The 11,740-nt window shown below is 47.8% G+C and overlaps 1 protein-coding gene across 1 annotated transcript; it reads left to right on the top strand.

The window, feature by feature from the left end:
* The first annotated feature begins 3,672 nt into the window (after positions 1 to 3,672).
* Positions 3,673 to 6,120, top strand: LOC137360549 (probable G-protein coupled receptor 139). Its single transcript, XM_068025952.1, has 3 exons — positions 3,673 to 3,778; positions 4,252 to 5,108; positions 6,028 to 6,120. The coding sequence occupies exons 1-3, from the start codon at positions 3,673 to 3,675 to the stop codon at positions 6,118 to 6,120; spliced, it is 1,056 nt and encodes a 351-aa protein (XP_067882053.1).
* The last annotated feature ends 5,620 nt before the right edge of the window (positions 6,121 to 11,740 follow it).

Genomic DNA, 11,740 nt, shown 5'->3' with positions numbered 1-11,740 from the left:
GGTGAAAAAGAGTGAGAAAATTGATATCAGCTGAGAAGAAGTATTGGAAAAACTTGAGGGACTAAAATCGGACAAGTCCCCGTGACCAGAGGGCCGACACCCTAGGGTTATAAATGAGATAGCTGCAGAGATAGTGGATTCATTCACGATGCTTTTCCAAAATGGTCCCGTCAGATTGGAAGTTGGCAAATATTACATCGCTATTCAAGAAATAAGGGAGAGAGCAAACAGGGAACTACAGGCCCGTTAGTCACCGATTCACAGAATCGTTACACTGTAGAAGGATGCCATTCGGCCCATCATGTCCACACCGGCTCGCTGAAAGAGCAATTCCCTCAATTCCATTCCCTGCCTCCTCCCCATAATGCTGCACATTCTTCCTTTTCATATAACTGTCCAATTCCCTTTTGAATGCTTCAATTGAACCTGCCTCCACCACGTTCTCAGACAGCACATTCCAGACCTTAACCACGCGGTGCGTGAAAATGTTTTTCCTCATGTCAATTTTGCTTCTCTTACCAAATATTTTAAATCTGTGCCCTTTCCTTTTCAATCCTTTCACAAGTGTGAACACTTTGTCTCAATCTACTCTGTCTTGCTCCCTCATGATTTTGAATACCTCTATCAAATCACCTCGCAGCCTTCTCTTCTCCAAGGAAAACAGTCATCACTGAAATTCCTCATCCGTGGAACCATTCTTGTGAATCCTTTCTGTACTCTCTCCAATACCCTCATGTCTTTCCTCAAGTGCAGCATACAGAATTGGACACAATACTCCAGCTGAGGCCTCATAACTTCCTTGCTCTTGTACTCTATGCCCCGATTAATAAAGCCCAGGATGCTGTATGCTTTATTAACAGCGCTCTCAACCTGTCCTGCCCACTTTCAATGACTTGTGCACATAACCACCTCGGTCCCTCTGCTCCTGAACCACAGCCTAACATCAGCTGGAAACCTCTATTGAAAAGGTCTTAACAATGCACTTGGAAAAGAACAGTATGATTAGAACAAGGCAGCATGATATTACTAAAGGGAAATCCTGTTTGACAAACGTATGAGAAACGTTTGAGGATGTAACTAGCAGGGCAGATAAAGGGGAACCAGTGGATGTAGTATACCTGGATTTCCAAAAGACATTCGATAACGTGCCACATAGAAGATTAATAGGCAAGATAAGGGCTCATGGAGTTGGGGGTAATATATTCGCATGGATAGAGGATTGGTTAACAGACAGGAGACAGAGAGTGGGCATAAATGAGGCATTTCCATGTTGTCAGTGGGGTACTGCAAGTGCTGGGGACTCAGCTATTTACACTCTATATTAATAACTTGGATGAAGAGACAGAGAGCAATGTATCTAAGTTTGCTGATGATACAAAGCTCGGTAGAAAGGTAAGCTGCAGCGTGGACATAGAGAGGCTGCAAAGAGATATAGACATGTTAAGTGTGCAGGCAACAAGATGGCAAATGGAGTATAATGTAGGGAAGTGAGAAGTTATTCAGTTTGGTCATAAAAATAGAAAAGCAGAATATTTTTTCAAAGGTGTGCAACTGCTAATTGTTGATATTCAGAGAGACTTGGGTATACTCGAACAAGAAATGCACAAAGTGAACATGCAGGTGCAGCAAGCGATTAGGAAGGCAAATGGCATGTTGGCCTTAATTGCAAGGGGATTGGATTACAGTAATAAAGAAGTCTTACTAAAATTGTACAGGGCTTTGGTGAGTCTGCACCTGAAATACTGTGTGCAGTTTTGGTCTCCACATTTCACAAAGGATATATTTGCACTGGATGTGGTGCAGCTAAGATTTACTAAATTAGTCCCTGCAATGAGGGGGTTGTCCGATGATGAGAGGCTGAGTAAATTGGGCATGTATTCCCTGGAGTTTAGAAGAATGAGGGGCGATCTGATTGAGACATATTAGATTCTGAAAGGGCTTGATAGGGTAGCAGCTGAGAGATTGTTTCCGCTGTTCAGGGAATCTAAAACACGGGGGCACAGTCTCAGGATAAAGGGGTCAATCATTCAGGTTTAAGATGAGGAGAAATTACTTCACTCAATGTGTTGTGAATTTTTGGAACCCTCTACCCCAGAGGGTTGTTGATGCTTCATCATTGAATACATTTAAGGCTGGGACAGAGAGATTTTTTGGTCTTGCAGGAAATCAAGAGATATGGGGCGTAGCAGGAAAGTGGAATTGAAGCCCAAGATCAGGCAGGATCGTATTGAATGGCAGAGAAGTCTCGATGGGCCAAATGGTCTTTCCTTGCTCCTATTTCTCCATCCTTCAACTGTCGCCCAGGGTGCATTCAGAGGGTCCCATTGGAATGTATTAGTTTCACTTCGGTAGCTTGTCATTCCCACAGGAACTCCTCTCTCCCTCACCCGCTCTGAAGTACTCAGGTTACCTCTTTCACCTCATTTTTAGGTACATTTTTCTCCCTGAACTGGGAAAAAAATAACTTTGCTTCACATTTTTGCCCCTCCCTCATCTTCTCATAGTCCACCTTTGACAGTTCCTTTCCCTCGCTCGACTTCTCTATCTCCATTTCAGGGGATTGGCTGTCCACCAATATCTACTATAATCCCACCACCTCTCACAGCTAGCTTGACTAAACCTGCTCCCATCCCATTTCCTGTAGGATTCTATTCCATTCTTCCCTTCTTCTCACCTTCCACTCCAACTACCTTCACATGCAACACATCATTCTCCCCCATTTCCACAATGTCCAGCTAAAAACAACATCAAACACATCTTCCCATCCACTCCTGTCCCCCTGCCCCTTGGGACACACTGGTTAACACTTCTGTCACCCCCAACATCCTGTTATGCTCCCCCGCCCATCACATTCCTACACAAGCACAGTCGATACAACATCTGCCCTTTCATTTCCTTCCTTCCCACTGTCCAGGGCCCAAACACTCCATCCAGGTGAAACAGAGATTTACTTGTGTACTTCTTCCAGTGTAGTTACTGTATTCACTGCCCACCATGCAGTCTCCTGCACCTTGGAAATTACGGAATGCAGACTGAGTGATTGCTTTGCTGCACAATTCCTTTCAGTCCAAAAACAGGACCCTGAGCCTCTGGTCACTTTTCCCTTTAATTCTACATCCCGCTCTGACCTCTCTCTCCTCTGATTGGGCGGCAACTCTTGGAGGTGGGACATCCTTCCGCACAGGGACAGAGTTCCCGACTGCAGGTATTTAATTACCTGAGCCACGCAAAGTACAGTCGTGGCTTCCAGGGCCCGGTGGAGACAGGCTCCTGCCCGGCTTTCCAGCCGGTGGGCAGGGCGACCACATCTTCGTGAAATTCTGGCCATTAACTCTGTTTCTGTCTCCACAGATGCTGCCTGTTCACTGCTTTTGTCTGATTTAAAGCAAGCTCAGTATTTTGATTTCACTCAAATACATAGTGCTGGATATTAACAGCAGCAGATATGTAGGTAGGTGGGACAGAGTTAGGACAGAGTTTCAGCATGCTATGATGTTTTAATGTGGGCCTTTTGTCCTTGGCAGGTTCTCCATTTGGATGTAAGCCTGATAGGCAGGCTTGGCTTCCAGTCTCGCGAGGTGGACAGTGGAGAAGGCCGGAGGACAAGGTCTGTCCTAACCATGATCACGAGGGGAGTTGTCCATCGGGGACTGTCCAATTCCCATCCCCTGGATGTTCTCCTATACTGATGGAGTGATCCCAGTCCGCAGGGGATGTCCAATCCCAGGAGATTCCAATCCCAGATGCTTGGATAGTGCACATTCCGGGCAGGGTGGAGGTTGGTTCAACCCTTGGGGTGTCTGATCCATGACCCAATAGTGGAGGTGTCGATCGGGGTTTCCATTCACCTCAGATCACAGACGGATTCCAATCACGGTAATGGGGAGGTGATTGTCAATTCGGAGTGTCTTTGTGCGGAGGGTAGTGTCTGATGGAGAAACCTGCTCCGTCTGTGGTTAACCTGTAAAGCAGTTCAAATAAGAGGCTTGAAACCACATTATAATATTTAACATGCTGACCCCACTCCTGGGTGCGATTTGTTCTCCTCTCCTGTCCCTCCTCTGTTAAACCTGGATGTGCACAGTTTGGAGGTGGGTTGAGTTCGTGATTGAGATTTTTAAGTTTTAAACACTGGTTCAATACCAACCCACCCAGTTTTGGTGATAAATTCGAGCCCTCACTCTCTGGGCTCGGACACGGAGAATGTTTGATCAGTAATTTCCAGTCTCTTTTCCATTCTCTCTCTTGCAGTTAATTTGCTGGCGATTGTGATCCTGTCCCGGGGAAAGTGCGGACTCTCCACCTGCACCACTCGCTACCTGGTCGCCATGGCAACGGTGGATCTACTGATCATTATCACTGATGTCATACTTTGGCGGATCAATTATTATTATTTCCCAGAATCTTTCCTGAACATCACCCCTGTGTGTAGTGTTATTTATGTCCTACTTTGTGCAGCCACAGACTGTTCTGTCTGGTTCACTGTCACTTTCTCCTTTGATCGATTCGTGGCCATTTGTTGCCAGAAGCTGAAAACTAAATATTGCACCGAGAAAACTGCAGCTGTGGTTCCAGTAACAACCTGCATTTTACTCTGTTTACAAAACATCCCCTTCTACTTTACAATTGAACCTGGAGAGTTCATTGAAAATGTACCATGGTTCTGTTATATAAAGCCAAGCTATTATACCGAGCCCAGATGGGTGGGGTTTGACAGTTTTGATCTGCTTTTAACCCCATTACTCCCATTCACTTTAATTCTGTTGCTCAACACTCTGACAGTCAGACACAGTTTAGTGTCCAGTCGGGTCCGTAAGGGACTGAGGGGTCAGAGCAAGGGAGAGAATCGCAGTGACCCAGAGATGGAGAGCAGAAGGAAGTCTGTGATTTTACTCTTCACCATATCGGGCAGCTTCATACTTCTGTGGTTGACATATGTTATATATTTTATAACTTGTTATATTGCAGGGACATTTCTCGAGGATTACACTGATCCTTTCTATATACTTGGACAATTCGGATTCATGCTACAGATTCTAAGTTGCTGCACAAATACATTTATTTATGGGGCAACACAGTCCAAGTTCAGAGAGCAGGTCAAGAACGCGGTAAAATATCCAGTTACATCAATTATTCAATTAATTAATAAACTAAACAACTGAGAGCAGCCCAGATGTGGGTCCCTATGTTTCAGCTTGGTGGCTGCTCAGATGGACGGGGCCAAGTCCCTTCCTGATCCCCATGTTAGCTGATAACAGTTCACTCTCCTCAGATTCTGTCACCCTCTCCCAGAAAATCTTCCATCATCACTTCTTTCCTCAATAAAACAATCCTGGACCCTCTACATTACCCTCACTACCACCTCTGGTTCCTCTCTAAAATCCTGGAAGATATTGCGATCTCACAAATCCATGCTTGTTATTCCTGGACACCAATATTTGAATCCCTCCTATCAGGTTCTGTCCTGCCACAGTCACAAAACAGCTCTTATAAAAGTCACAAATGTCAACGTTTGTAACCGTGTTCTTGACCGTCTACAGCCTTTGACTCTCTCTACACATACAGATATATCGCTGACCTCACTTGTACTGTCACTACTCATACAGATATATCACTGACCTCACTTGTGCTGTCACTACTCATACGGATATATCACTGACCTTACTTGTACTGTCACTACCCATACAGATATATCCCTGGCCTCACTTGTACTGTCACCACCCGTACAGATATATCACTGACCTCATATTTACTGTAACGACTGTCCATATATATTACTGACCTCACTTGTCATTTATCTACCCTTCCAGATATATTACTGACCTTATTTGTACTACCACTGCCCATCCAGATACAACACTTCTCCTCCATTGCCCTACGGCTCCGCCTCAGAAGACTCTCTCTCATTTACAATTCCTTACATCTCATAGCTGCTGGGTACCATCACCCAATATAGGTGACAAGTTCAGCATTTCCACAGATTTATCTATTAATTTAATTCAATACAGTGCATGTAACCTATTTTAGATTAATCCAAAGGTGAAGTTAATGAGAAGGATGCACCATCCGTGGCTAACTAAGGAAGTTAATGATCATATCAAATTAAAAGAAATGCTGTGAAGATTAGTTCTGGGCCAGAAGATTGGGACAATTTTAGAAACCGACAAAGGATGGCTGAGGAAATAATAAAGAGGGAGAACTTAGAGTATTAGAGTAAACTAGCAAGAAATATAAAAACAGATAATAAAAGCTTCTGCAAATATATATAAAAAGGAAAAGAGTAGCTAAAGTAATTGTTGGTCCCTTAGAGGATGTCGCACTCATGGGAAGTACAGCCATGAAATTACAAAAATAAACTGACGATATATAAAAAATAGAACATTTTCGAAAGGACTGGTATCATTGTTTTCAACAACATGCAGGACAAAGGCACATGACATTACCATCTCCTGCACTAAAATATACATCCTTGTCTCGTAGAACCAAAACCAATTAACCCTGTCTGCATTGAAATGAGACAGTTTATCACACATCGATGTGCGCTACACTCAAAACAAGCACAAATAAAGGGATTCACTGATTCAGGACACAGACCTGCAAGTTAACTCTATTACTCTCTCCACAGATGCTGCCAGACTTGCTGATTTTCCCCAGCACTTTCTGCTTTTCTGCCACGTACTTACTCTGCTTTGTCCCAGTGTCCTGTGAAGTTGAGATCCTCTTCTTCCATTCAAGTGTAACATTTGTTCTTGGAGGCTTGCTGCATCTGTGTCAAAAATCTTACTTTTGCACATACCAGAAAGTGAGGCTGAATTGTATTATAAAAGGCAAATATACTCTCAAAAATAAAAGCATCATTTGATAATATGTACATACTATGGGCTTTTAATTCCTTGAATGTGAAAAGCTGCAGATCAATATGCATTTGGCATCTCCATTCATTTCGAAGCTAACTGTTCTGTGACAAGACATGTAACTGGAATTGAAACTATTTTTTAAAGATCCAGGAAATAATGTATCTCTTCTAGCTACACTGCCAACCTGAAATATGACACCAATAATTATGATCAGCTGCTGCAGAAGCAAAGTGTACGTGAACATGTCACAGAGGGGCGTGACAGGGTATCTCCATGGTTCAGCGATGCCTCCCTGCTCACTCTCCTCCAGGCTGTGTGAACAACGCCGGAGGTCCTTTCCCCCAGTGATGGTAAGAAGAGGCCCTCCCGCCTGACCAAGGCAGTCTGGCAGGAGGTGGCAGAGGAGGTAGGTAGCTGTGTATCAAAGGGTCTAATGCCGGAAGAGGATGTACTATCATTCACCCAGCCAGCCGGGGCCCTCCAGGCCTTGTGCACACAGAGGACAATCGCCAATGTCATCCACAGCCAAAGGTCAATCTGATCAGAAGTCTTCCTCTAGTCAGGCTGCTAGTGCAGAAGTGGCACCGAGAAGGAGCACCCACAAGTATTTCTAATAACCACCCTGACACAAATGGGTTCACATGGGTGACACAACACTGTGAAAAGTTCAATCTCTAAATCTTCTTCACTAAGATGTGTCTTGTTTTTACTGTGTGAATGAATTGTGTCAGCATGTCCCGATCCTGTCTCCTACCATTACATCATTGGCCTTTCAGAACTGCCAATGTATGGAATAACATCATTGCCAGGTCAGTATTGCTCACGTGCATCTCCATGGATGCAGTAACATGGACAATGGCTCAGTCTGCTGCTGACAGTAATGGTGGATGCAAAGATGTTGCAGATGCAGACTGCTGCACAACAGGTGAACGAGGGTGCTGTGTGTCTTGCAGAGTACATGGTGATTCCTACGGCATGGAGGACCTTTGATCAATAAAGCATTGCTGTGCATCCCTGGCTCGCTGCTTGACCTGCATGCGGTGCCTGGATGTTCTCTGTCTTCCCATGCACCTTTCCTGCTGTAAGTCCTCAGAGTCCTCATCGTCCGAGGATGAGTCCTGCTCACGTCTCTCCTCATCCTGCAAGGCCTCCCCTTATTGAGTGCGTAGTCGTGCAGAGCACAGCAAACAGAAACAAGACAAGATACTCTTTCCTGCTCGTATTGCAGGAAACCACCCGATCGAGGCAGGCAGCGGAAGTACATTTTCAGCATGTCGAACGCCTGCTCATTGGTGGCTCCTGTCGCTCCGTGGCTGACGTTGTATCTCTCCTCTGCAGCAGTGGTGGGGTTTCTCACTGGTGTCAGGAACCATCAGTGCAAGGGGTAGCCCTTGGCTCCAATAAGCCACCCCTCCATCTGATCCAGTTCAGTGAACAGCAGTACCAGCTGGGACTGGTGCAGGATGAAGGTGTCATGGCAGCTGCCTGGCAAGCGGACATAGATTTGCATAAAGCGGTTACGATGATCACATTCCAGCTGTATGTTGAGTGAGCGGAAGCCTGTATGGTTTACTTATGCAGCCGGTCGCCTGGTGGGAGCCTTGATCACCTCATGGGGTAATCTATGACCCCTTACACCTGTGGGAATCCTGCGATGGAGCTGAGGCTAATGGCCCTCTGGGCCTGGCTCTCAGGGTCCGTCATGAACGGACATAGTCACCTGCCCTCCGTTACAGGGCATCGGTGACCTCCCTCATGCAGCAGTGGACTGCTGACTGTGTGACCCCACAAAGGTCTCTGGTGGGCCCCTGAAATGACGCAGAGGCGTAAAAGTTAAGAGCTGGTGTCACTTTGATGGACACAGGTCTCGGATGTCCACTGAATCCCAGGTCATCGTTCAGCAGGGCACCGAGATGTGTCACCGCCTCTCTCGTCATCCAAAGTCATCTCTGACACTGGCGTTCTGACATCTGCAGGTATGTCATCCGGGACCTGCAGATACGTGGTATCTGTCATGGTGAGCTCACATTGGGGGCAGCTGCTGACGACCGGGGGCTTCTACGTGGGCTGCACCTGCCTGCTGGATTTGGCTGTGGTGCATATGGATCCTCACTAGAAGTGGATCAAATAATATAGGATGAAGCATGTCCATCTCCAAGTTACAATTAAACTCGGTTCCTTCACTTCTTTGACGGTTCAGAACAGGTCAGAGATTGATGTTGATTGGTACATCAGGTACTTTCATGGATCAACTATGTGGGGTGGCATTTCATTGCCCGTCTTAATTCTCACTGAGAGTGGCACAGCATGATCACATTCAGATTGTAACAGCTGCATCGATTGCCCCACCAGCCTGATAACCTTCACATCTACCATTTCTGGCACCCTCCCAACACACAGGGTGACAACACTGCCAATGCTCCATCACTCACACAAACAAACAATGGAGCAGAGCGACCACTGTTTATGGAGGGCGGGTATACCGTACCTCTCTTCATGCCTGTCGATTTCTGCCCCCTGTATTCCCATCCCCCTCTTACAATTCCCTTCAAGTTTGCAGAGTTAAAACCCCTGTTACACAACTCCCCACCACCCTTCATGTCTGCTGAGCTGTGCCCCCAGCAATACCATGCCATCACCTCCCTTCATGTCGACTGAGCTGTGCCCACAGTAATACCATCCCACCACCTCCTTTCATGTCTGCTGAACTGTGCCCCCAGTAATTCCATCCCACCACCTCCCTACATGTCGACTGAGCTGTGCCACCAGTAATAAAAACCCCCACCTCCCTTCATGTCGACTGAGCTGTGACCCCAGTAATACCACCCCACCTCCCTTCATGTAGACATATGTGTGCCCCCAGAAATAACATTCTTCCACCTCCCTTCATGCCTGCAGAGCTGTGCCCCCAGCAATACCATGCCATCACCTCCCTTCATGTCGACTGAGCTGTGCCCACAGTAATACCATCCCACCACCTCCCTTCATGTCTGCTGAGCTGTGCCCCCAGTACTACTATCCCTCACCTCCCTTCATACCTGCAGAGCCGATCCCCCAGTAATACCACCACCACCTCCCATCATGCCTGCAGAGCTGTGCCCCCAGTAATACTATCCCCCCACCTCCCTTCATGCCTGCAGAGCTGTGCCCCCAGTTATGTCACCACCACATCCCATCATGCCTGCAGAGCTGTGCCCTCAGCAATACTATCCCTCCACCTCCCTTCATGACTGCTGAGCTGTGCACCCAGTAATACCACACCAACCTCCCTTCATTCCTGCTGACCTGTGCCCCCAGTAATTCCACCCCCACCTCCCTTCATTCCTGCTGACCTGTGCCACCAGTAATACCACCCCGCACCTCCCTTCATTCCAGCTGACCTGTGCCCCCAGTAATACAACCCCCCACCTCCCTTCATGCCTGCAGAGCTGTGCCCCCAGTAAAACCAGCCCCCACCTCCCTTCATGTCTGCTGAGCTGTACCCGCAGTAATACAAGCCCCCACCTCCCTTCAAGCCTGCAGAGCTATGTCCCCAGTCATGCCACCTACCACCTCCCTTCATGTCTGCTGAGATGTGCCGCCAGTAATACCAACCCCCGAACTCCCTTCATGTCTGCTGAGCTGTGCCCCCAGTAATAGAACCCCCACCTCCCTTCATGTCGACTGAGCTGTGCCCCCAGTACTACCATCCTACCACCTCCCTTCATTCCTGCTGAGCTGTGCCCCCAGTAATACCACCAACCACCTCCCTTCATGCCTGCAGAGCTGTTCCCCCAGTAATACCACCCCCACCTCCCTTCATGCCTGCAGAGCTGTGCCCCCAGTAATACTATCCCCCACCTCCCTTCATGCCTGCAGAGCTGATCCCCCAGTAATACCACCACCACCTCCCATCATGCCTGCAGAGCTGTGAGCCCAGTAATACGATCCCCCCACCTCCCTTCATGCCTGCAGAGCTGTGCCCCCAGTAATGCCACCACCACCTCCCATCATGGCTGCAGAGCTGTGCCCGCAGCAATACTGTCCCTCCACCCCACTTCATGTCTGCTGAGCTGTGCCCCCAGTAATACCACCACCACCTCCCTTCATGTCTGCAGAGCTGTGCCCCCAGTAATACCACCACCACCTCCCATCATGCCTTCAGAGCTGTGCCACCAGCAATACTATCCCTCCACCTCCCTTCCTGTCTGCTGAGCTGTTCCCTCAGTAATAACACCACCTCCTCCCATCATGCCTGCAAAGCTGTGCCCCCATTAATACTATCCCTCACCTCCATTCATGTCTGCTGAGCTGTGCCCCCAGTAATACCACCAAAACCACCCATCATGCCTGCAGTGCTGTGCCCCCAGTAATACCACCCCACCTCCTTTCATTCCTGCTGAGCTGTGTCCCCAGTAATGCCACCCCACACCTCCCTTCATTCCTGCTGACCTGTGCCCCCAGTAATGCCACCCCTCAACTCCCTTCATTCCTGCTGAGCTGTGTTCCCAGTAATACCACTCCGCACCTCCCTTCATTCCTGCTGACCTGTGCCCCCAGTAATACCACCCCCCACCTCCCTTCATGTCTGCTGAGCTGTGCCCCCAGTAATACCACCACTCACCTCCCTTCAAGCCTGCAGAGCTGTGTCCCCAGTCATACCATCCCCCGACCTTCCTTCATGTCTGCTGAGCTGTGCCCCCAGTAATACCAACCCACACCTCCCTTCATGTCGACTGAACTGTGCCCCCAGTAATACCATCCTACCACCTCCCTTCATTCCTGCTGAGCTGTGCCCCCAGTAATACCACCCCCACCTCCCTTCATGTCTGCTGAGCTGTGCTCTCAGTAATACAACCCCCCCAACTCCCTTTATGTCGACTGACCTGTGCCCCCAGTAATAC

This window comes from Heterodontus francisci, unplaced genomic scaffold, assembly GCF_036365525.1.
Source record: "Heterodontus francisci isolate sHetFra1 unplaced genomic scaffold, sHetFra1.hap1 HAP1_SCAFFOLD_650, whole genome shotgun sequence".
In the NCBI taxonomy this organism is placed as follows: Eukaryota; Metazoa; Chordata; class Chondrichthyes; order Heterodontiformes; family Heterodontidae; genus Heterodontus; species Heterodontus francisci.
Note: the sequence above shows the minus strand (reverse complement) of the source record. Positions and strands in the feature narration are given on the sequence as shown.

Coding starts and splice junctions, on each gene's coding strand:
- LOC137360549 (XM_068025952.1), top strand. CDS start 3,673: ATGTTCTCCTATACTGATGGAGTGATCCCAGTCCGCAGGGGATGTCCA. Junction 3,779..4,251: donor ACATTCCGGGCAGGGTGGAG/GTTGGTTCAACC, acceptor TCTCTCTTGCAG/TTAATTTGCTGGCGATTGTG. Junction 5,109..6,027: donor GAGAGCAGGTCAAGAACGCG/GTAAAATATCCA, acceptor AACCTATTTTAG/ATTAATCCAAAGGTGAAGTT.